This window comes from Hemitrygon akajei, chromosome 11 (assembly GCF_048418815.1).
Source record: "Hemitrygon akajei chromosome 11, sHemAka1.3, whole genome shotgun sequence".
NCBI lineage: Eukaryota > Metazoa > Chordata > Chondrichthyes > Myliobatiformes > Dasyatidae > Hemitrygon > Hemitrygon akajei.
This window is the reverse complement of record NC_133134.1, coordinates 51216840-51243826: the sequence shown is the minus strand read 5'-3', so window position 1 is coordinate 51243826 and position 26987 is coordinate 51216840. Positions and strand designations below refer to the sequence as shown.

The following is a 26987-nucleotide window of genomic DNA, read 5'->3' as shown; positions in this document are numbered from 1 at the left end:
TGAAGAATGCCGCACAGATGTTCCAGCGGCTAATGGATGCGGTGGGACGCGACCTGGACTTTGTGTTCATCTATTTGGACGACATCCTTATAGCCAGCAGTAGTCGCCAGGAGCATCTGTCCCACCTCCGCCAGCTCTACTCCCGCCTGAGTGATTTCGGCCTCACGATCAACCCGACCAAATGCCAGTTCGGTCTCGATACCATCGACTTCCTGGGCCACAGGATTACTTTTCTTTCTTTCTTTTAAAATCTTTTTATTAATTTTTTAAACAAACATAAATGAAACATGAATACAAAGAGTTTGAGAGTACATAACTAATATTTTAAGTAGATGTTCAAGTATATAATAATACATATAGCCTCCCAAACTCATGGTATTTATGAACAAAAGAGACAAAAAGAAAAAAAAAAACCCAAAAAAGAGAAAAAAAAACATTAACCAACATGGGTCATTGCATAATGTTAAATACATACAGTAGTGCCAATAACTCCGAACCTCCATCCAAATAATTAAGGATAATCAAAGTGAGGTTTAGGAAAAGACAATTTAACTCATATGAAAATGTTGAATAAATGGTCTCCAAGTTTCTTCAAATTTAACTGAAGGATCAAAAACAACACTTCTAATTTTTTCTAAGCTCAAACAAGAGATAGTTTGAGAAAACCACTGAAATATAGTTGGAGGATTAATTTCTTTCCAATTCAATAAAATAGATCTTCTAGCCATTAATGTAACAAATGCAATCATTCGTCGAGATGAAGAGGATAAATGACTATTATCCACCATTGGTAAACCAAAAATTGCAGTAAAAGGATGTGGTTGGAGATTGATATTCAAAACTCTTAAAATAATACTGAAAATATCTTTCCAGTAGTTTTGCAAACAAGGGCAAGACCAAAACATGTGGGTCAATGAAGCAACATCAGAATGACATCTGTCACAGGTTGGATTAACATGAGAGTAAAAGCGAGCAAGTTTATCCTTAGACATATGAGCTCTATGTACAACCTTAAATTGTATTAGGGTATGTTTAGCACAAATAGAGGACGAATTGACTAATATATATAGTAAAATTTTCTCCCACTGCTCAGTGGATAAAAGACAATGAAGTTCTTCTTCCCATTCTTTCTTAATTTTTTCTGATATTTCTGGCTGTATTTTCATGATCATATTATAAATAACTGCTACTAAACCCTTTTGACAAGGGTTCAGAGCTAAAATCCTTTCCGTAATGTCCAATGGACATAGTTTCGGAAAGGACTAATTCATTGTACAAAAAATGTCTGACTTGCAAATATCTAAAAAAATGGGTTTTAGGTAAATTATATTTATTAGATAGCTGTTCAAAGGACATAACGCTATCATCCAAAAACAGATCAGGAAAACATGTTATACCTCTTGTTTTCCATAAAAGAAAAGCTTGATCCATAAGAGAGGGCCGAAAAGAATAGTTAGATATTATAGGGCATGATAAAATAAACTTATTCAAACCAAAAAATTTACGAAATTGAAACCAAATTCGTAATGTATATTTGACTATAGGATTAGTTATTTGTTTATTCAAATTAGATAAAGAAAAAGGAAGTGAAAATCCTAAGATTGAAAACAATGAGAAGCCTTGTACAGATTTACATTCCAAATTTACCCATTGTGGGCAAGCAGCTGTAGTCAATTCTTGTGTCCAAAATATTAAATATCGTATATTAACTGCCCAATAGTAAAATCTCAAGTTTGGCAAAGCCAAACCGCCCTCGTTCTTAGGCTTCTGTAAATATTTTTTGCCTAGTCTAGGATTTTTATTCTGCCACAGATAGGAAGATATTTTGGAGTCAATAATATCAAAAAAAGATTTAGGAATAAAAATTGGTAATGCTTGAAATAGATATAAGAATTTGGGTAATACCATCATCTTAATAGCATTAATTCTACCAACCAATGACAAAGATAGCGGAGACCACCTGATAGCAAGTTGCTTAATTTGGTCAATTAAGGGTAAAAAGTTAACTTTAAATAAATCTTTATGTTTTTTAGTAATTTTAATACCTAAATAAGTAAAATAATCTGTAACAACTTTAAATGGTAAATGTTTATAAATTGGAACTTGCATATTTAATGGAAATAATTTACTCTTACTAAAATTCAATTTATAACCAGAAAAGTTACTAAACTGAGCCAGCAAGGACGAAATAGCAGGAATAGATCTTTCAGGGTCGGATATGTATAGTAACAAATCATCAGCATACAATGATAACTTATACATCCCCTCCCCACGAGTAATACCTAAAATATTAGGTGATTCACGAATGGCTATAGCCAAAGGTTCCAAAGCAATGTCAAATAGTAAAGGACTTAAAGGATATCCTTGCCTTGTACCACGGAATAACTGAAAAAAAGGAGACCTTTGATTATTGGTAAAAACGGAAGCCAAGGGTTTATAATATATTAATTTAATCCATGATATAAATTTTGAACTAAAATTAAAATGCTGCATCGTATTAAATAAATATGGCCATTCAACTCTATCAAATGCTTTTTCAGCATCTAAAGAAATGACACATTCTGGTAATTTGGATGAAGGAGTATAGATAATATTAATTAATTTTCTAATGTTAAAAGATGAATAGCGATTTTTAATAAATCCAGTCTGATCTTCAGAAATGATTCGAGGTAATATATTTTCTAATCTAGTAGCCAAAATTTTACTAAAAATCTTAAAATCCGTATTCAACAAGGATATAGGCCGATAGGATGCACATTCAATAGGGTCTTTATCTTTTTTAAGAATTAAAGAAATAGAAGCTTCATAAAAAGATTGTGGCAATTTGCCTATAATTAACGCATCTTTAAAAATTTTACAAAGCCAAGGAGAAAGTATAGAGGAAAAAGATTTTAAAAATTCTGCAGAGTAACCATTTGGACCAGAAGCTTTACCGGAATTCATTGAAAAAATAGCCTTTTTTATTTCAATTTCTGTGATAGGTATATCTAAGAATACACTATCCTCTACTGTTAATTTTGGAATATTCAATTTCCTTAAAAATTCATCTATTATAGAAGAATCCTTAGCAAATTCTGATTGATATAAGGAATTATAAAAATCTTGAAAGGCTTTATTTATCTCTTTATGGTCGATCGTCAGAGTGCCATCTTGTTTACGAATCCTAGTAATCTGTCGTTTAACTGAAGCAGTTTTCAATTGATTAGTGAATAATTTACCAGACTTATCTCCATATACATAAAACTAGGTTCTAGACTTAATTAACTGATTTTCAATCGAAGAGGATAATAACAAACTATGCTCCATTTTGAAGTTCCACTCTTTCTTTATAAAGTTCTTTGCTGGGGGTCACTGAATAAATCTTATCAATTGCTTTGATTTTATCAACCAATGTTAGTATTTTAGAATTAGTTCGTTTCCTAACTCCAGCAGAGTATGAAATAATCTGTCCACGAATAAATGCTTTAAAAGTGTCCCATAAAATTCCACTAGAGATCTCTGCTGTAGAATTTGTTGAGAAAAACAAATCAATTTGTTGTTTAATAAAATTAACAAAGTCTAAGTCCTGCAATAAAATAGAGTTGAACCTCCAGGATTTAGCATTAATAGATGAATCCATTATCTTAATAGATAACTTCAAAGGTGCATGATCAGAAATGGTAATAGAGTCATATTTACAATCGATAACATCTGTAAGTAAACATTGATCAATGAAAAAGTAATCAATTCTTGAATAATTATGATAAACATGAGAAAAGTATGAAAACTCTTTGTCATTGGGGTGTAGAAAAAGCCAAATTTCGCAAATTGCTGAATCAGTCATAAAGGAATTGATAAGAGAGGCCGATTTATTCGGAAGAACTTGTATGGGCTTGGATCTATCCATCGAAGGGTTTAAACAACAGTTAAAATCCCCACCCATTATCAGTCTGTACTGATTCAAATTAGGAAAGGATGTAAATAGACACTTAAAAAATTCAGGACAATCAGTATTTGGAGCATAAACATTAACTAAAACAACTTTTTGATTAAAAAGTAAACCAGTAATAATCAAAAATCTACCTTGTGGGTCTGAAATTGTTTCATGAAGTATAAAGGAGGTTGAAGAATCTATAAAAATGGAAACGCCTCTTACTTTGGCTTGAGAATTCGAGTAATATTGTTGTCTTTTCCAAAACCTAAAAAAGCGTTGACTATCCACCTTCCTTACATGAGTCTCTTGTACAAAGATAACATTAGCATTCATTCTATGGAATACTTTGAATATTTTTTTCCGTTTAATCGGATGATTTAAACCATTAGTATTCCAAGAAACAAAATTAATAACCCTATCCATATTGACAATATTTATTACAATTAACACATAAGGTTAAAAAAAAAGATGAACTCATGAATCCGGAAGAGGGAAGTAAGTTCAAGGAGGAACCGGAAGTCACGACACTGCAACCATTTTTGTAGTTTCATATGAGCCCATGTAGTAAAACTAAGCATAAAGCAAGCATAAAGAAAAGAAAGAAGAAAAATCCCCCTCCCTCCACCCTCAAAACCCCAGGAAAAAAGCCAAAAAGAGGCAAGCAAGCAATCTAACACTAAAATTACCCCCATGTCTCAAGACGGCAACTCAAACAAAAAAAAGTTGAATAAAAGATACAAACCACCCATATTATAAGAAAGGGTTGGTATGACAAAAATTAAAATATAAAGTTAGTATTATATATATAAAACAAAAGGACTTTTAAAGATATAAATTAAAATGATAAAACCCATAGGTGAATTATACTGAATTAGTGTTTTAAAAGAAAGTTTAAAACTTATTCAAACACATCAAAACGGATGTGACATTCCAAGCACTAAAGCCTTTCGGGAAGAAGAAATGACATTTTATTTTTTAAAAAATCTTAATATTTAAATGTTAAAAATATAAAAAGTATATACGAACTTAGAAGAATATCCTAGTAAATTACTATCAAAACTAACAGATTAATAATATGAAAAAATAACAAACTCAGAATAAACCAAAAATGAACTTTTACCATGTATAAAAAATACATGTAAGCCATACATAGTAAAAAAAAAACATCATTTTATAAAAGATCCAAATTTATAGACTAATTATTACATTAGTCAACCCGGTAAAATGTTATTCTTCCAGAAATCTTTGAGCATCCGTTGGAGATTTGAACAGCTGATAAGTTCCGTCTTCGAGAGAAACTCTCAGATGAGCTGGAAATAACAGTGCTTGCTTGTAGCCTTTCTGATGAACTTCCGACATAACCGATTTAAAAGCCATTCTTGCCCTTAAGACTTCGGGACTGTAATCTTCCAGAATACGGAATTTAAAATCTTGAAAGCTGGTCATACCCTTTTTCCGTGCAGCCCGAATCAAACGCTCTTTGGTGTGAGGGTAATGGATCCGGAGAATTACTTGTCATGGTTTCAAACTTGAATCTGAATGAAAACGAGAAATGCGATGTGCACGGTCGATTATTAGAGGGGAATCCAGTACTTCTGAGCCAAAGACGTCCATTAAAAATTTGGAAAAGAAAACAGTAAGATCGCCATTCTCAAATTTTTCCGGAATCCCAATTAGCCGAAGATTTTGTCTTCGAGAGCGGTTTTCAAGATCGGTGATTTTAGATTTATAACGATCCATCTGTTGAGAAGTCGAAGTTTGCTGTTGTTGCAAAGTTTCAATTATACGATCTCTCTGGTGAGCGGCTTCTTCAAGAACTAAAATACTTGCTTGTTGTTTTTGTGATTCCAGTGTAAGTGCTTGAAGTTTTACATCAAATGACTTTAAAATTTCATCAAACGTAGAAAGCTTTGCGGTTAATTTACTCTCCAGTTTTCCAAGTCTGTCGTCCATAAGATTCGCAATTGCTTCTAAAGTTACCGGTTCTTTTGTCTGTTTCGATTCCTTTGCTTTAGACATTTCAGCGAGTTGAAAGTGATTCAAAGTTAAAAAAAAAATTTCATATGTTTAAACCCCTTTAGAATAGGTATAAAAAGATCAATTAGGGGGTGTTTGTAGATTAAAAAAGAGTAAAAGGTGTGGAGCAAAGCCTAAAACCGCTTCACTCCATAAGCGCCATCTTGAGACCTCCCACAGGATTACCAAAGACGGGGCAACACCTCTGCCCGCCAACGTAGATGCGATCCGCCACTTTGCCCAGCCCAACACGGTCAAAGGCCTACAGGAATTCATTGGTATGGTGAACTTCTACCACTGTTTCCTCCCCTCAGCAGTCCATATCATGCGCCCTTTGTACACCCTGATGTCGGGTAAAGGCAAGGACATTACGTGGGACGAGGAGGCCGCGGCCGCTTTCGTTAAAACCAAGGAAGCCTTGGCAGATGCCGCGATGCTGGTGCACCCCAGAACGGACGTTCCTACTGCACTCACGGTGGATGCATCCGACACAGCAGTCGGTGGGCTGCTGGAGCAGCTCATCGAGGGGCGCTGGCAACCCCTGGCGTTCTTCAGCAAGCACCTACGACCACCCGAACTCAAGTACAGTGCTTTCGACCGGGAGCTGTTGGCACTGTATCTGGCAATACGGCATTTCAGGTACTTCTTAGAAGGCAGGCCGTTCACCGCGTTCACGGACCACAAACCGTTGACCTTTGCGTTCATGAAGGTGTCCAATCCCTGGTCGGCTCACCAGCAGCGACATCTGTCCTATATTTCCGAGTACACGATGGACATCCAGCCTGTCTCGGGAAAGGACAACGTCGTGGTGGATGCACTCTCCAGACCAGCTGTCCAGGCCCTGTCCCTGGGGGTGGACTATGCAGCACTGGCGGAGGCACAGCAGGCAGACGACGAGGTGCCCAGCTACAGGACCGCAGTCTTGGGTTTGCAGCTGCAGGACTTTCTTGTAGGCCCAGGTGAGAGGACCCTCCTGTGCGACATGGCTACTGGCCAACCTCGCCCCATCGTCCCGGCATCCTGGAGGCGGCGAGTTTTCGACTCCATACACGGTTTGGCGCACCCATCTATCAGGACAACCGTCCGGCTGGTCTCCAGCAAGTTCGTGTGGCACGGACTTCGCAAGCAGGTCAGTGAATGGGCCAGAACGTGCGCGCAGTGCCAAACAGCCAAGGTGCAGCGGCACACTAAAGCCCTGCTGCAGCAGTTCGAACCCACCCACCGGAGGTTCGACCACATTCATGTGGATATCGTGGACCCCCTACCAGTGTCCCAAGGAGCACGGTACCTCCTAACTATGGTAGACCAGTTCACGAGGTGGCCAGAGGCGGTCCCGCTCACCAACACATCTGCCGATTCCTGCGCCCGAGCACTGATTGCAACCTGGGTAGCATGCTTCGGGGTACCGGCCCACATTACCTCTGACAGAGGCGCCCAGTTCACCTCCAGCCAGTGGTCGGCTGTGGCCAGCCTGTTGTGAACCCAGCTACACCACACTACTGCCTACCACCCACAGTCGAACGGACTAGTGGAACGCTTCCACTGTCACTTGAAGTCGGCTCTCATGGCCCGCCTGAGAGGACCTAACTGGGTGGACGAGCTTCACTAGGTCCTGCTTGGAATTTGCACAGCGCCCAAAGAGGATCTGCACGTCTCGTCGGCTGAGTTGGTGTACAGCACACCCCTGGCTGTCCCAGGAGAGTTCATACCAGCCCCAAGGGGGCAAGAGGAAGAACCCGCAGCAGTCCTGGACAGACTACGTGAAAGGGGGCAACCTGGCCCCCGTACCAACTTCACAGCACGGACGGACCCCGACCCATGGACCCAAAGACCTGCAGAACTGTAAGTTTGAGTTTGTACGAAGGGGCGGACACCGGGCACCGCTACAGCGGCCGTACGAGGGGCCGTTCAAGGTGATCAACAACAACGGGTCCACGTACGTTCTGGACATTGGGGGGAGAGAGGAGGTTTTCACGGTGGACCGACTCAAACCAGCCCATGTGGACTTGGTGCAGCCGGTCGAGGTTCAGGCACCGTGGCGCAGAGGCAGACCTCCCAAACAGAGGCTGATCCAGACTGTGGACATTGGGGGGTGTATCGCCGGTTCTGGGGGGGGGGTTATGTGGCGACCCACTTCCTGCGCAGGCGAACCGGCTCACAAATAGCCAGCGTGTGGGGGGAGACTTTGGTAATGCACCTCTGACGTCGTTTCCGCCCGGAGAGGGCGGGCGCTAGGGATTAAATGCCAGCGCCAGGAAGTTTGAATAAACTAGTCTCGAAACGACTTACTGACTGCGTGTCGTTATTTCAGTGCTGTGTGTAGCACATCGCTACAGTATTAAAAAATTGAAATATTTTCAGGTTAATAGTTTAAATGTAGCATTGCAATGAAACACTACAAAATTCTTTAAATTCCCTCAATAGTTTAACGTTTCTCAGTTAAAATGAGTTTATAACAGTTGGAATGTATTTCCATTTGAGAGTGGTGTCCAACTCAATACAGAAACTGCTGCTCCTTTTACATTCTGTAGGAATGTGAAAGTAACCAGTAGGCAAAGGAGCTGATTGTTCTCCACTCACTGAGTCCTCACCCGAACATAGTATAAATGACTAAATTAAACACACTGACAGGCATTTGCATGCTGCAATATATGCACGTCAGTGGTCACAAGCTATATACACATCGAGGGATTGGTAGTTAATTCATATCAGTGTGAATATTCTTATGTAGAACCTTTGGTTCTGTTGTCTTATAGTTACACTCAAGCATCTGTTTTCACTTATTATATTGAAGTTAATAAATTTTTGTCAATGTAATTATTGGATCAGAAGATCAAAGGAAAGCCTGTTTTTTGCCCCTGTGGTAACCAAGATACAAAAAGAGTGATGAAGTAAATTTGTAGGAACTACAACTTATTTGCATTTCTTATTATTTGTCAGACAGTACTGCATCCTCTTTGCAAAAAATACCCTCCAGCGGTGAAGTACAGAAGATTTTTTCTATCTGAGCTGATTAAAAAGGTAAATTCTTTTGAATGACAGAAATCATCGTTTGAAGAATTGCAGGAAAAAACTTTACAACAGGTTGTACTTCATTATTGTTTCCGGTTAAAAGCCCATGTAAATTTGTATAGCGCTGTATAGCGCTGTAAATTTAAGTATTATTTCTGACTGTAAAATATAGATACAGTATTATCCTTGAAATGACTAGCATGCTAGTTGATATCCAAATGGTAGTTTGTGTGAAGGCATTCACTGTGCATATCACTTTTATTTCATGCCACTCCTGCTGAGTTACATGTGACATGTAAAATACTATTCATGTTTTTTTCCCAGCACATTTATATCCAGTAAAATGTTTCTTCCCAAATCTAGCATGAAGCAACAGGTGCTGAGTCTGTAGATGATTTGTATAATGCACTGGGTGAAGTACTGAGGTCAGAAGATTCACCAATATGTTACAAGAACTACTTTTTGGTCAGTATACAGTACAACTTAATTATTTCATATTCAATTCTACAAGAATAAAAACATTCAAATTATTGTACAGTTAATAGTGTATAAACATTACATGTGATTTATTAGAGGTTAAAATTATGAGTTTTCAGATTTGCTTGTTACTGTCTCCATTCCATAAACAAGCAGCAATATTATTCAGTTTCCCCAGTATTGCTGCTGTAGTATATCTGGGAAGGAAGAAAATACCAGTTATCTCCAGTGGATATTAGAAGATAGAACAGTACAGCACAAGGCAGGCCATTCGGTCCATAATATTGTGCCGAACCGGCTAAAGGCAAATCAAAAACACCCAAACACTAATCCCTCCTACCCATACAATTTCCATATCCCTGAGGAAAGGTCTCGGCCAGAGACGTTGACTGTTTCTCTTTTCCATGGATGCTGCCTGGTCTGCGAAGTTCCTCCAGCTTTCTGTGTTTGTTGCTTGCATTTCCAGTATTTACAGATTTTCTCGTGTTTGTGGTTCATATCCCCCCATCTTCCTCACATCTACATGTCTATCCAAACGTCTCTTAAAAGCCTTAAATGTATTTGTCTCTACCACTGCACCAGACAGCGCATTCCAGGCATCCACCATTCTCTGAGTAAAAAAAACTTGCTCCCCCCACATCGCCCTTGAACCTACTGCCTCTCACCTTTGATGCATGCCCTCTGGTACTAGACATTTCAACCCTGGGAAATAGATACTCCCTGTCGACTCTTCTATGCTTTCTCATTATCATATAAACCTTCTATCAGATCTCCACTCATCCGCCGTTCTGGAGAAAACAATCCAGGATTATCCAACCTCGCATGATGGCACATGCCCTCTAAGCCAGGCAGCATCCTGGTAAACCTCTTCTGCACTCCCTCCAAAGCCTCAACATCTTTCCTATAGTGTGGCGACCAGAACTCTCTACAATACTACTAATGTGGCCTAACCAGAGTTTTATAAAGTTACATTACCTCTTGACTTTTGAACTCAGTGCTTCAACTAATAAAAGCAAGTATTCCATAAGCCTTCTTAACCACCTTATTGACCTGTGTAGCCTTGAAACTGACCAACAAAATCTTTCAGAGTTTAAAGTTGATGGGAATTTAGTTCCATTGAACGGGGTAAGACATTCAGCTCCCCTACCACTTAATTGGAATGTGCACTGCAGCAGAGTTATTTAGAATATGTACCAGAGCAATCCTTTATATGCCTCGAAATACGTGATGAACAAAAATCATCTTGGAAACTCCAGCTGAGAGTACCAGCAACCCTTTGAGGAACAGAACATCCACACCAGCAAACCCAGTTCTAGAGAGAATGTGCAGCCACTATCACATTGTGTGTCTACAACTGGTGATCAAGAATAAAATTATTGCATTTATCAGCCATGGATCAGTTAGTAACTTTGTTCTCTACAAGTGAGAAATCTGGGACTTAACCCCTACTCTTGACACAGGAGTCTTTAAAAAACAAACAGCTAAGCTGGGCATATTAATTTAATTTTGATATTTGAATAAGACATTAAACTGAAGTCAGAATCAGATTTAATATTACTGGCATATGTTGAGAAATTTGTTGTTTTGCAGCAGTCATACATTGCAATACCTTGCATCTTGTTATTCTGTTCAACTACTCCAAGTTCACATTTAACTCTCAGTGAAGCCATAGTTCACGAGAAGCAGAAATATCTTCCCTACGTACAACCCTTTGATATCTTTGTTTGCACTTTAATCACTTCGGTATGTTATTTGTAATTGGTAGATTAGATTGGTGCACAGTATTACACTGTGGTACAGCTATCAGTTATAACATGATTTCTCCGATTTTTTTTCAATTCTTTTCCTCTTAAGAATGAGCATTAATACTTTGTTGCAAATATGACCACCTTATTCTTGACTACAATGTTTATTGATTTTGTATCCATTCGTCTTAGTCACTTTTGTCCTATATTTTACTTACACACTAATTTCCTGATGATCATACGGAATTTTTATTCCTTCTATCAAAAGCACATTTATCTCTATAAAAACCATCTGTTTGTTAATACCATTTAATTTGTTACAAATTCTTTATTATTAAACTGAGTGGAAAAGCAAATTGTACAGAGGATGTGGAGAGTCTGCAGAGGGATATAGATAGGTTAAGTGAGTGGGCTAAGGTCTGGCAGATGGAATACAAGGTTGGTAAATGTGAGATCATGCACTTTGGAAGGAATAATAGAAGAGCAGATTATTATTTAAATGGTGAAAGATTGTAGCATGGTGTTGTGCAGAAGGACTTGGGAGTGCTTGTGCATGAATTGCAAAAGGTTGGCTTGCAGGTACAGCAGGTTATTAAGAAGGCAAACGGAATGTTGGCCTTCATTGCTAGAGGGATTGAACTCAAGAGCAGGGAGGTCATGCTGCAACTATATAGGGTACTGGTGAGGCTGCACCTGGAGTACTGAATGCAGTTCTGGTCTCCATACTTGAGGAAGGATATACGGCTTTGGAGGCAATGCAGAGGAGGTTCACTAGGTTGATTCCAGGGATGAAGGGGTTAACCTTTGAGGAGCGATTGAGTCGCCTGTTACTAATACTCTCTGGAGCTCAGAAGAATGAGAGGGGATCTTATAGAAACATACAAAATTTTGAAAGGGATAGATAAGATAGAAGTAGGAAAGTTGTTTCCATTGGTAGGTGAGACTAGAACCAGGGGACATTGCCTCAAGATTTAGGATGGAGATGAGGAGAAACTGTTTTTCCCAGAGAGTGGTGAATCTGTGGAATTCTCTGCCCAGGGAAGCAATTGAGGCTTCTTCACTAACTATATTTAAGAAACAGTTAGATAGGTTTTTACATAGTACAGGAATTAAGGGTTATGGGGAAAAGGCAGGTAGATGGAGCTGAGTTTACAGACAGATCAGCCATGACCTTATTGAATGACAGGGCAGGCTCAATGGGCCGGATGGCCTATTCCTGCTCTTATTTTTATGTTCTTATTATGTCTGGTCTCCAGCTGTTTTGCATCTACTGATTTTCTATTCCATTAACAACAAATAGCCGTGTAAATGTTGAACAAACATTGGTCCCAGAGCTGATCACTGGAGAACATCATTTTGAACCTTGCACCAGATTTGTTTTTGTCAATGCTGCTTGCTCATTCATATTGTTATTGGTTTAGAGAGAGAGAGTGAGTGTGTGTGTGTATGTGAATGAGTGTATGCATGCGTATGCATACTTGTTATAATCTCATCAGGAATAATTTTCTATTGTCTATTGATTTAATTGCTCAGAAATGAGCAGTGGGAAAGATACTCAAGTGTCTTCAAGTTTTTTTACATATATCATTATTCAGTTGTCAGGAGAGAACATTACACTTGCTGAAAACGTGGCAATAATCTCTGAAGGAACTACTGGTCTGGTCACATGGGAAGCTGCACTGTACTTTGCAGAATGGGCCATGGAAAACCCTGAAGTGTTTAATTGCAGGTCAGAATTAGTAGAATTAGGAATCAATTTTATTCCCGTGGAAAGAGAAATTAATATCTTCTCGTCTTCTATTTAAAGTAAGTTTGATCAGTTTAAATTATATTCTCTCTTTTAAATTAATATACCTTTTAATGCTACTGCATGTTTTATTAGGATGTGTCTAGGTATAACCTAGACTTTGTTTTTTAAGACTTCACCAAATAGCTGAGTCATTCCTTATATAATGCCGCTCCCACACTGATTCAGCAATGTTGAATTACATATGTTCTACTTTTAAATATTGTAAACGTACTCTTCAACTAAACTTCTTATCTTTGCAAATCTAACTGGGTTTAAGGCTACATATGAAGTAGAAATTGCTTGGAAAGCTATTCTTAGAAGCAAATAAAATTATTTGATTGCGTAATTATGAGCCTTCAACAAGTTGTTAATGACCCACTTATGAAGCATCTAATTATTAACTTTGTAACAGGACCGTTTTGGAGTTGGGTAGTGGAATTGGTCTCACAGGAATTGCCATTTGCAAGACTTGCAACCTGAAACGGTACACCTTCAGTGACTGCCATTCTAATGTACTTAAGCAACTGAGGAAGAATATTATTAGAAACAATCTGCAAATAGCTTCTGGCATCCGGAATATAAAAGACTGTGAAGTGGAAGTCGAGAGTAACAATGGATCTGAAGAAATTCGAAGACCAAAAGTTGCCATTGTTCAGTTGGATTGGGGAGCAATTACACAAGAACAGGCCTCAGAGCTTCAGTCAGATATTATTATTGCAACAGGTAGGTTAAGCCTTGCACGCTAATACTTTCTTAATTGTGCTTACACATCAGCTGACTTCCTAACTACACAGATCCTGAGGAGCTGAAAGTTTGTTTAATCCATTTCATTTTAGTTATTCTTGAGAAAATAAAAATGAGAATGAGAAAAGTTTGGTATTGTTGGTGTTATGATGTAAGGGTATGATTGTTTCACGGGTCCTTGTCCGGAGCCAAAAGGTGGATGGCATGTAGTTCCTTTCAGACACATCAGTTACATAAAGCTTTGAATGAGCCACATGAATGAAGACATTTTACCTACAGTGTCTGGGCTGACTTTATGACGGAATCAGTCTCAATGTATTGCTTGCTTGCTCGTCATCTCTGGCCCTGAAATCTTTGTATTTGATTGGCATCATATGATACCAGTGAAGCAGTAGAGGGTGTTATTCTAGCTTCTGGTATAATTATAATTATCAAAGAGGAGGAGTATTAATGAGGGTTTGACATGCCCGCTGGAAGGGAGAATTGGTCTCAATAGAAAAGGTACAGAGGTGAAGTGGCAGATAAACTGGCATCTGGGGCACAATTCTCCAGCTGGGAGGTATTTATCAGAATTTATAAGTATAACATACAATTATATTTTTATTCAGTTATGGGATATGGATACAGCTGGCAGAGTCCTCGAGAGGATGATAGTGATATGTTTAATGGTGATCTTTGCAGTCAAAGTGTATTGCTCTGCCATTAGGTAGGGATTCCAGCATTTGGACACGGTGATAGATTTCCACTTCAAGATAGTCTGTGACTGGAGCTTGCAACTGCCATAAGATGTAGGAGCAGAATTAGACCATTCAGCCCGTCGAGACTGCACTGCCATTTCATCATTGGCTGATCCCAGATCTTATTTGCATCTAGATGTAGCACATAGGTAGAGGTTTCAACAAGAGGATTCTAGAGGCTGTGTGCTCCTTTTGGGCTGGGAGAGTGTTGGGCAGCAGTAATTTTTGCCTGTGGTATTACATTGAAGGTGTCATAAGTGATAAGAGTTGAATGTGGAAGGTAGAACCCTGTCCTTATTCCAGCTGAGAAGAGCAGGGGTTATTTCAGAAGTATGGGCAATGTAACAAACATATTTGAATGGCAGAGGGAATCCATAGTTGAAAGAGTATGGAAAATTGGCTTGTCAGTAAAAACGCCACAGAGGTAAAGAAAATTCGAGAATGGAATTTGGTCCATGTAGGGCTATGGGAAATGTAGTCAAGGTAACTGCAAATCAGTGGACTCAGTGAAAGTAAGAATATCTTGGTAATTTAAGGAAGGAGTCCAAGCTGAATAATATTAACATGGAGAGAAGGTTGTAAGCCTAACAACCCAGTTAATGAAATGTTCTAAATCATACTAAAAGCTTTCAGTATTGTGAATAGTTCTAGCCATATAGTGACCTTGAATGAAGAGCAACATAGACCTATTGAAATTATACTTGGACCCACATTCTAAATTACAAGCAGTTACTGAATTTACAAACCTACAGTTGAATTCCCTAGAACTTAAGTGATTTCTGTTAAAGTGAGTGTTATTAAAATACTTCAGCAAATCAAGGATGGATAGATGGTTCCAGACCTCAACTACCTCTTCCAGTTAGTTGAGGTCTTGAATCAGTATTCATATCTAAAAAAAATTGGTGTGAAGACCTTTTGGAAGTAAAGTTAGGAATTTACTTGCAAAGGATGGCAAATGTTTGGGATCCTTTTGCAAAGTCACTATTGTATCTGAGCTTGTTCATCAAGAGTGGTAAATCAATGCAACTGGACTTGCTGTGCTGTCTAGAAGATGTTTTGCCACTCATCTGAGAGACTTCTTCAGTTCTGATCTATGCTGGTTAGTTTTCCAGCTTTTAAACTCTGGGAGTTGTTTGGACAGGGAGGACAGGTGTTCTGAAATACCACCTGATATACAATGACTTGGATGACTTAGAACCTTCATAGACATATCTGAGTCTGTTGGATTTTTGTAAACCAAAGGTGTGTGAACCAGCCTCATTTGTAAACATCTATTCCATCAGAATGTTGCAGATTCAAGATCTATTCCACAGGCTGGAACCCAAAATTTAGGCTGTCTTCTGAGTTGTACTTTGGAAGTAATGCTGTCTTTTGTATGAGAATTAAACTTTAAGTCCTGTTGTTATGGACATGAAGAAGAGTTGCCTTGGCCAAAGTTCATCAGAAATTATCTTATTGTTCTTTGTTGGCAGTAAAGAATTTTGGGATGACTTGGGAGTCTAAAATGAAAGGTGTAAATGCAAGCTTTTGTTTTGTAAGGATGGCATTGGGTTAGATCAGTTATGATCTTATTAAAAGGTGGATCAGGCTAGTGGAGCTACGTGACTCACTGTTTCATTGTTTAGAATGTTCTGTGTATGTGTTCATCAGCCTTTTCCCTTTCCAGTTTCAGAATGATCACTGCACTTTGAGGACACGTTTAAGACACACTTCAATCATTGTTTCACAGATCATAGTATGTGATTGAGCTATGTAGTGAGTCAGAGAACAGATGATTTGAGGTCCACTTTATAGAGAAACACAATATATATGTACTATAGCTATTCTTTTATAAAATTAAGTAAGTCAGCTTTGCTTGGTTATGACTAAAATAGTAAGCATTTGAGTATTGAACACCATACTGTAAAAGCACTGCGTTGTCTGAATTGGAAATGTAGAAATCCATACTTCAGTAAAATATGTGTATAGATGTTAAATCAAGAGGCTGTAGTTTTAATATTAAAGAGTCCAATTGAAAGTGTATGTTACTTTTTATTCTCTTAATAAATAGATATAATTTATGATCCTGAGGTCGCCCTCTGCTTAGTTTCTGCACTGGAGAAACTTCTTGTTGCTACAGCTAGTGGAAAGATGAAAACAAGTTCTGTTGTGTATTTGGCATCCACCATACGTAATCCAGAGACATATCACCAATTCAAAGTGGAACTAGGTAAGTTGCTGGTAATTTCTAAAGAGGGAATTGTTCAGATTCTCCCTGTAGTTGTTTCCATTAGAGTTCCAGCTGATACCAGTTCTTGGGGCTCGGATCATTAAAAATGCAAAACAGGATTCAAATTGCTGAAGCTGCTAAATTCAGATATTGTGGCAACAATCACATCGGAACTCCCACAAGTTTTGGTGGGTGTGGGGTGGGCAGCGAGATGGTGAGAAGGCTGATAAAAGGGCTCCTTGCTATCATTATCACTCATCATAAGTTTCTCTAATCCATCACTATATTTACAACATCAGTACAGAAACGTGTCTGATTTGGGTAAATAGGAAGCATCAACACTAATTTAATTTAATTTTTTTGTTATATTTCTAAGTTGGCATGACAGCAAACTCAGGCACATAGGCTTGTTTACTCAATTTCTGGCATGCTGTTTGGTCTTGAGAAGTGTGGAGATATTTGTCAGCAGTGCTTGTGATCTTCGACAAATACTTTAATACATATATTTGGATTATGGGAAACATCTGATTTTTATATCTGTGATTGTAAAGTTGTTGGCTTTTCTCCCAATGCAGGCCTGATCTGTTGCAGACAAATCAGAGACTTCTTATAGTGAATGATCAACATTATAGCTGTGCTGTCCTGTGAATAGCAAGCAATATATTACTTGCTGCCTTCTAATGAGAAAGACCATAAGACATAGGAGCAGAATTAAGCCATTCAGCCCATCGAGTTTGCTCCACCATTCCATCATGGCTGATCCCGGATCCCACTAAACCCCATATAAAGAACTTTGGCTGCTCATTCACAATTTTGTCATTCTTTTTACCCAGGACTCTTGCTGCTATAATGCAGCCAGTTTTTCTGTCCAACTCTGCCTTTGTAGCCCTGGCTTTTGGATTTTGCCAGTAGTTCAACCATTACCACTTCTCCACATTTCACTCCAGAATAACAATTCGTGGTGCAGCTATTTAGCCAGATCTGTATGATCTTTCTGAAGCATGACTGGTTCCATTTGCTATTCTGGGAGCATTCGGAAGTTTCAAGTTCAAATATCTTCCATACAGATGATTATCTTAAACACATCTCTTTTATCAGAATAGGAGTAAGACACCAGGCCCCTCAAATTTTCCCTGCCGTTCAGTATGATAATGGCCAATTGATGCTGGGCTCCTCAATTCCCCTTCTGTGCTAGTTCCCCTGTTTACATACTGTAATGTTTTAGAAACGAACCAGCAGCAATAGATTACACATGGAGTCTGGTTTTGATGTTAAAACCACTATCTTTATTAGTATCTACTTATAATATAGTAACTCAACCAAGATAAACAAAAGTTATTAGTGTTATGTGTGTAAATATAACTCCCAAACTATTGAGATTGGGGGAAACGAGGCTTAGAGTCGAGATGGTAAAGTAGGAAAGTTCAGTGATCCACGTAATAAATGATTGAGAGAGCTATTTGTAATCCACGTGGTAATGGAGAGAGATGGTAAGTATTCCACAGGCTCCACATCAGGTAAACAAAGTAATACACCGAAGATCTTGTCCGTAGAATCCATCCACATATGAATTATCACCGAAAGTGATCTGTCACAGGAATATTGTCTTCCAGTGGTTACCACACAGCATACCCAGGCAAGGGCTACACAAGTGGTCCCACAAGATATCCCCTAAATCCACTCCTATGGATTATATGAAGTGACAGTCACTCATTCGTTGTGCACTATGCCAATGTTTAACCCAATCTTTTGAGCTTAAAAGAGTTACAAACCATCGCAGTGACCAGCCGAAGTTCCGGAAGCCGGTCTTCTCTCTCTCTACTACGACTGAAGGTCTCTCTCTGTCTGTGTAAAAGTCTGAAGCAAACTGCTTCAGCCTGTGACTGACATCATAGTCCCGCCTCACTCAGGCGCTTAAAGCGACAGTCCACAGTAAACGAAACCTGTGGGTTTGTAACACTCCATAACCCTCAATTTGTCAATCTTTTAAACAGGTATCTGTCTCCATTTGATAATAATCCCCACTACTTTGGGGCTTCTATCACCCTTGAGGTACAGATAATTGCAGAGATTCACTGCCCTTTTAGAGAAGTGGTTGCCCCCTCCACCCTTGCCCTGGAAAGTGTAAAGAGCTAATGAACTTATTTATTGCAAAGATCTGATCAGGATCCCACTTTCCCCTAGCCCATGGACTGTACCCTGGTCATAGATTTGCAACATTGCCAAGTTCATCCTATTTCCTTTATGCCTTCTTTTGAGTTTCTCTTGTGTACCTGTCATCTTCTAATCCTATTTCCATTAAAGTAATGAATGTACATTTTCCCTTCCATTATTATCTTATGCTGCTGTTAATATTCATGCTTGGGAACAATCCCCATCTCTTCAGATTGTGAGGGTGGGCCAGTGTAGAAGGGGAAGGATTTTGGCTGCAGAGGTTGATTAAGTGGCCAAGGTGCTTGGACTGAGAGCAGGAACTTTGAAAAAGCAAGTCTCACTGATTGAGGGCACTTTATCCAATAAAAGGAAGGTTAAGTGGAGTGGGCTTTTGGAATAGAAATTGTGAGATTGGAGAGCTCAGGCCTTAGTTCAAGAGATCTTGGTGACGGAGCACAGATAAGGTTTTATTTCAAAGTTCAAGGTAAAATTTATTATTAGAGTACACACGTCACCACATACAACTCTTGAGATTCTTTTCCCTGAGGGCATACTTAGCAAATCTATAGAACAGTAACTGTAAACAGGATCAATGAACAACAAGCTGTGCAAATGAAAATATAAATAAAAAGCAATAAGTAACGAGCATGAAATAACAAGATAAAAAGAGTCCTTAAAGTGAGACCATCGGTTGTGGGAACACCAGAAATAGGATAAGTGTTTAAGAGCCTTAAGGTTGAGGGGTAGTGACTGTTCATGAACCTGGTGGTGCAAATCCTGAGGCACTTGTATCTTCTAACTTATGGTAGCAGCAAGAAAACAGCATGGCCTGGGTAGTGAGGATCTTTTCTATGGCAATTTTCATGTAGATGTGCTCAATGGTTGGGAGGGCTTTACCCGTGATGTAGTGGATTTGTGCTGAAAGGCATTGGTGTTCCCATACCAGACCATAATGCAGCTAGTCAGCACACTTTTGATCATACATCTATAGAAGTTTACCAAGGTTTTTGATGACATGCCGAGGAGGTAGAGGTGCTGTCGTGCTTTCTTTGCAATTATATTTATACGATGGGTCCAGGACAGGTCCTCTGAGATAGTGATACGTAGGAATTTAAAGTTTCTGATCCTCTTATGCTTACTAGCTCATGGACCTCTGGTTTCCCTCTCCTGACGTCTACAATCAGTTCCTTGGTCTTATTGACACTGAGTGAGAGGTGGTTGTTATTACAGTACTCAGCCAAATTCTGCTGTTCATCCCTAATGCTTGGCAAAGCATAAGCAGGACAGCAGTTGGGATAGTGGCATGCTCTCCTGCAAGGTGTGGGAAGTAAGGGAACCTCAAGGTATCCCTGATGACTGCATCTGTGGGAAGTGTACACAGCTGTAGCTCCTGACAGACCAGGTCAAGGGACTGGAGCTGGAGATGGATGTACTTGGAACCATCAAGAAGACTGAGATCTTCATAGGTAAAACTTAAACTGGGGTGTTCACACCCAAGGTACAGGCTTCAAAGTTCAAAGTAAATTTATTATCAAAGTACGTAGAGTGCCTATAAAAAGTAATCAACCCTTCTGGAGATTTTAATGTTTTATTGTTTTACAACATTGAATCAGTGGATTTAATTTGGCTTTCTTGACACTGATCAACAGAAAAAGACTCTTGTGTCAAAGTGAAAACAGATCTCTACAAAGTGATCTAAATCAATTACAAATATAAAAAAACAAAATAATTGAGTGCATATGTACTCACACCCTTCCTTTTTATGACACACCAAATCCTCACTGGTGCAACCAATTAGTTTTAGAAGTCACATGATCAGTTAAATGGAGATCTGTTTTTGGAGACCTGTGTGCAGTTAAGGTGTTTCAATTGACTGTAGTAAAAATGCACCTGTATCTAGAAGGTCCAGCTGCTGGTGAGTCAGTATCCTGGCAAAATCTACACCATGTAGACAGAAGAACTCCCAGCAACTCCGCAAAAGGGTAATTGAAAAGCACAAGTCAGGAGATGGATACAAGAAAATTTCCAAGTTACTGAATATTGGAGTACAGTGAAGTCAATCATCAAGAAATGGAAAGAACATGGCACAGCCGTAAGTCTGCCTAGTGCAGGCCATCCTCAAAACTGAGTGACAGTGCAAGAAGGGGACTAGTGAGGTAGGCTACCAAGAGACTTATGACAGCTCTGGAGGAGTTACAAGCTTCAGTGGCTGAAATGGGAGACTGCGCATACAACGACAGCTGCCCGGGTGCTTCACCAGTCGCAGCTTTATGTGAGAGTGGCAAAGAGAAAGCCACTGTTGAAAAAAAAACTAACATGAAATCTCGGCTGGAGTTTGCCAGAAGGCATGTGGGAGACTGAAGTAGTCTGATGAAACCAAAATTGAGCTTTTTAGCCATCAGACTAAATGCTAGATTCGGCACAAGCCAAACACTGCACATAATCAAAAACACACCATCCCTACTGTGAAGCGTGGTGATGGCTGCATCATGCTGTGGGGATGTTTCACTGCAGCAGGCCCTGGAAGGCTTGTGAAGGTAGAGGGTGAAATGAATGCAGCAAACTACAGGGAACTCCTGGAAGAAAACCTGTTGCACTGTGCAAGAGAACCATGACTTGGGCGAAGATTTGTTTTCCAGCAAGACAATGACCCCAAGCATAAAGCTAATGCTACACAGGAATGGCTTAAAAACAAAGTTAATGTCCTGGAGTGGCCGAATCAGTCCAGTTGGGAATTTGTGGCTGGACTTGAAAAGGGCTGTTCACTCATGATCCCCATGCAATCTGACAGAACTTGAGCAGTTTTGTAAAAAAAAAATGGGGAAAAATTGTAGTGTCTAGATGTGCAAAACTGATAGAGACCTATCTACACAGACTCAAAGCTGTAATTGCTGCCAAAAGTGCATTTATTAAATACTGACTTGAAGGGGGTGAATACTTATGCAGTCAATTATTTTGTGTTTTATATTTGTAATTAATTTAGATCACTTCGCTTTGACATGTCTTTTTCTGTTGATCAGTGTCACAAAAAAAAGCCCAATTAAATCCACTGTGATTCAATGTTGTAAGACAATAAAACATGAAAACTTCCTGGGGTGGGGGTTGAATACTTTTTATAGGTGCTGTATATGTCACCTTTACAACCCTGAGATTTGATTTCTTCTGGGCTTTCTCAGTAAATCCAAGAAACACAATAGAATCAATGAAAGACTGTATCCAACAGGATGGACAACAACCATTGTTCAAAAAAAATAACATAAGGTGAAAATACAATGGGATGTTATTCTCCCATGCACATTCAATTTACTTTTTAAGATGTTACACAATAAAATAAATTTTCCAGTTGACTAACTTTAAAGGGAGTTTGGGAAACAAGGTCTGAGTAAGGGGAGTTTGGGGAAACAATACCAGATGAACTCAAAGTTTGGGGTGGAGAACCACCAGGTGAGATTCCTGGAAGTGGAGGAGAGCCTTGGCCACAAGAAGTGAAAGGAAATGTAAAAACTAATGCCCCCGTGTATGAAAGAGGCTGAGGGAACTGGTAATCTGGTCTATACAAGGGTTCATGGGAATTATCACCTGTGATCCAGTTACTGTATTGTGATTTTTGGTTAATTAGACAGCACATTATTGGAGTTTTACTGGAATCACTTTTTCTAATGTCTTACCTACTTATTTATGTTACCACTTGGTCACATCAACATTAGGTTTCATGTGTACATTGATGACATGACCACCTTTCTAAACCCCTCCACTATCTTTAAATCACTAGGCTGCACGTCCAATGTAGAGTCATAGAACACTATAGCTTAGAAACAGCCCTTCGGGCTATCTAGTCCATACCGAAAATTAATTTGCATAGTCCTACCTGCACGGCCCTCTCCACCTCTCCCATCCGTGTACCAATCTAAATTTCTCTGAAATGCTGAAATCGAATGTGTATCCACCACATGCACTGCAGCTCGTTTCACACATTGTGATTGTTCCCCCTCATTCACCTTTCACTCTTAACCCATTACTTCTAGTTGTAGTCTCACCCAATATCAGTGGAAAATGCCTTCTTGCATTTACCACAGGTATACCCCTCATAATTTTGTATAGCTCTTATCAAATACCCCCCCAGTCTTCTTTGTTCTAGGGAATAAAGTCCTAACCTATTCAGCCTTTCCCTCTAACTCAGGTCCTTAAGGCCTGGCAACATCCTTGTAAATTTCCTATGAACTCTTTGAAGCTTATTTAAATCTTTCCTGTACATAGGTGACCAAAACTGCACACAACACTCCAAATTAGGCCTCATCAACAGCTTTGATAATTTCAACACAAGAGCAGTACTGGATGAAGATAAACTTCCTGCAACTAAAACTTTAGACTAAAGTTATACTCCTTGTTCTTCGTCAACCAAGTTCCCCAGTTTTGACTACATCCTTTTTCCTGGTACTTCTGAAGTTGAACTAGATTGTTTTAAGTATTAATTTTTTCCTTAAGGTCCAAAACACACCCAGACCACTTTTTCACTTATAGGAAGAAGTACAATCCCGCTGAAGGATCTCGGCCCAAAACATCGACCGTACTTCTTCCTATAGATGCTGCCTGGCCTGCTGCGTTCCACCAGCATTTTGTGTGTTGCTTGAATTTCCAGTATCTTCAAATGTCCTTGTGTCTGCACTTCTTCACTTGACTATTTCCACCTTTGTAACTGTTCCACGCCAAGCTGATATGTAGAAACACATACCTGTACCTTTATATTTGATAATTCTAAAAAGCAGAAAATGCTACCAACATCTGAACTGAAAGGGCCTTCAACTGCTATATTAAGCCTGTTAATGCTACCTAATCTGTTAATGTTTTGCAAATCTCTAGAATCTGTTCTGACATACTCAACCAAAATATCCCGTTTCTTTCTGTATAGTTGCGGTCCCCCAAAACTCTGTGCAGGTAATCAACCCTTTCCTTGTTGACTTGCATTGTCAACTGGTTGATTCATTATCTGATTTAAAAATTCACTTTTTATTTGCAAATCACTGTGTGATCTGTTTTCCCTTCTTGTCTCTCAATTATTTTTAGCCAGCTGTCATCTCTTATCTCCCCCCCCCACTCTACCTTCCTCTTTCTCCTCACCCCCACCTCCCTACCTTCCCAGCAACATTCCCACCCCCCACCTTCATAAATATAGGTTCTTTGACCCTGAACTGGTATCCTCAAGGACCAGCAACTTGGGATAACATTTATAACATCCCATCTTAGCCAAGCTTTTGCGAAAGCTCTGCTCCATATATTTTGTGAATTGTAGACACATTTATTCCACTTATTTTTACAATCACATTAGTAGTCCTTTTATTTCTACCCTTTCCATTATCCAGGGGCCAAAACATATCTTTCATGTGAAATTGTGTTTTAAGTTACCTCTATTTTGGCGTATTGCATTTGGTCAGAATGTGATCTGCTCCACGTTGGAAAAACCAAATACATATGTGGATTACTGCCTCATGGAGCAGGTATGTTCCACCGTAGGCTGACCCAGAACTTCCTGTTTCCTGCTGTTGCAATTATTCATCTTACATTGATTTGTCTGTCTGTGGATTCCTGCACCACTATAACACGGCCCCATGTAAGGCTGAGTAACAGCACCTTATCCAATGTATTTGGATACATTGAAGCTTTCCAAACTTGAGAGTGAATTCAATGGTTTCAGATAAGATACTCAGTTTACATCAGAATGGCCACATTCTGCCATGGGTCATTCAACTGTAATATTGAGAGTTTTCCTTTCTCAGCATAGTCTGAATATTTAGGAATGCCTATATTTTTGTACTTTTTCTTTTTGCCCTCATTGGTCAGCTTACCAATGAGATCATTATTGCCCTATTGGAGATAATTCTGTCCCTTCTAACCACCCCTTCTCCCTTCTACATCTAGTTTTTAATTCTTTCCCGCTTTTGACCTGAAATCTTTACTGTTTCTCTCTCCTATTTTCAGCAAGTGCAGACGTTTTGATTTTTCTTCTCTCTGCTGCACAAACGTCAGTTTATCTTAATATGCACTAAATTTCTTCTATCCCTGCTACATTTACTTAACTACATTGACTGCTTCTCCTCACTCAAAATATTCATCGTGTTGAAATTTCTGTTTCACTTTCTAGATACTATAAACCCTCAGTACTGTTCAGTCAGCTCAGGTATACTAACTTCTTTAACCTGATAAAACAATTCTTCCTCCGGAATTTATTCTGCCATAATCTGGAAGAGTGCTCTTTAAAATTTAGTTCTGACTGGTTTCTCAGTTACTACTCCTTTTGGCCCAATGTCTGTTTTGGTTTTTGGTCTTGTAACATTGTGGCTTGTTCTTCTGGTAGTCTGTTACCTGATCGTTCAAAATCCCAATGATTTGACATCTGGCTCGCTAGATGCTTTCCAAAGTCTTTAAACTTGCTTGATTATTTGAAAAAATATACTACTGAGTAATATTTAAAAAAATCAGAAGTAGGTGGGATATTAACAATGTGTTTTGTAATCTGCAAAATGTCTGCAAGTTCCAAAAGTGTTGGATTATAATTTTTACTGTATATGAAAGCAAGTTGAAAAGAGGTCATGAAACATTTTGGAACTAGCACATTATTTTACAAAATTAGCATTAAAATACAAAAAATGAGTTCCAATTCTTTGTTAGTCTTCAGTGTATTTTTATTGTTAATTGGAACTGTTTTGGCTCATGAGTTACAGGTGTCCCCCCCTTTACAAAGGTAGAGTGTTCCTATGAAACATTTCTTAAGCCGAAATGGCGTAAAGCGAAGAGCCATTAATTTATATGGGAAAGATATTTGTAATGTGAAAACAGGTTACTAATGTAGGTCTTTTGTAAAAGCGAAGCGACGTAAAGTGAACATTCGTAAAGCGGGGGACGCCTGTATATGAACAGCCAAAATGAAATGAGTAAAACAAAAGCATTGTAGTCTGTTAAGGGCTTTAAAATTAGGTCAGCTCAATACTTAACTATTTTTAAGTATTGTGCAATTCCCTCCTAACATAATTATACTGTATTTCACATGCCCTCATTTACTTTCTCAATCTTTACCAGCTTAGCTGGAACCATTTATGAAGCAAAATACAAATCAAACTGTTTTATTTTTGAAGTTCAATGAATAGAGAAACAGGTAAAACAAATTCCATTCATAAAAGCAAAATAGTTGCATGCTGCCTTTTATACACACTGACTTGTTTGCTTTTTCGTTGGTACTAATTAGTCTAGTTTAAGAACCATCTGTCAATTTTCCCATCTACACATAAGTGAATAAATAAAGCCAACTTAGCAGTGTCCTACTGAGTTGTCTTACTCAGCCTTGATGAATCTTCTTTCTATTATTGCTCTGACATGGTGCTCATGCGGATTTGTATCCTCTACATTTGTATTAACTGCCTCAGTGGCCCTCCCTTTTTCATTGTGCTTTCTGCCTGTGAATAATTCCCTCTTTAACGCCCTATACAAAAATGCACTCTTCCAAATTGTTACATGATTCCCAACCTCTATTTTCAAGTATATGAATACAATTTTTCCTTCCAAATCTAACCTATTTTCTCTTGGTTGATCCATTCTTCAACCTGTGCAAACTTAACTTGCATTCTTGAAATAAAATGGTCCCAACTCCCCCATCATTTCAAAATTCTCATTGTGGTATTTAATTTAACATTCTTCCCCATCTCCATGGTGTTTACTGACCATAGTTCCCTTCATTTGACCCAAATGCATTCAGCCACAAGCTCTGTAACCTAGGATTTAAAGAAAAATATTTTAATCTAATACCCTTTTCCCTACAACCCTTCCCTGCTTGATTTTATTATTAACTTATTATTGACTTTATTCATTATAAAATAACTGATACTTCTGTTCTTTTGAAAACAGGTAAAATTGGAATTGAGTATCAAACGATGAAAGGACCTGCTACAGAGGTGTTTCCATACAACAGATGTATAAAAATAGAGTTGCTTAAATTACATTATGGAACTTAATGTCCAAAATGCTGTAAACGAAATTAAATTCTTTTATATTAAAAGAAATGTACTGCACGTGGCTTTTCATAAGGGGACAAGTTGTTTTTTTAAACTCACAGTAGTGCTGTAGCTTTAATTATTGTGTCCAATGTTTTTCTGTCAAAATGGCTAGGCATTCCATTTGAAAATAACACCTAACTTGTAAA

General features: G+C 38.7%; 1 protein-coding gene across 1 annotated transcript in view; it reads left to right on the top strand.

The window, feature by feature from the left end:
- eef2kmt (eukaryotic elongation factor 2 lysine methyltransferase) overlaps positions 1 to 26847 on the top strand; it is a 40148-nt gene extending 13301 nt beyond the window's left edge. Inside the window, exons 3-8 of the mRNA XM_073060847.1 lie at positions 8870 to 8950; positions 9305 to 9406; positions 12759 to 12892; positions 13365 to 13675; positions 16484 to 16642; positions 26693 to 26847. Of these exons, the coding sequence (XP_072916948.1) occupies positions 8870 to 8950; positions 9305 to 9406; positions 12759 to 12892; positions 13365 to 13675; positions 16484 to 16642; positions 26693 to 26799 (894 nt within the window). The 3' untranslated portion in view covers positions 26800 to 26847. The remainder of the gene's footprint in view (positions 1 to 8869; positions 8951 to 9304; positions 9407 to 12758; positions 12893 to 13364; positions 13676 to 16483; positions 16643 to 26692) is intronic.
- The last annotated feature ends 140 nt before the right edge of the window (positions 26848 to 26987 follow it).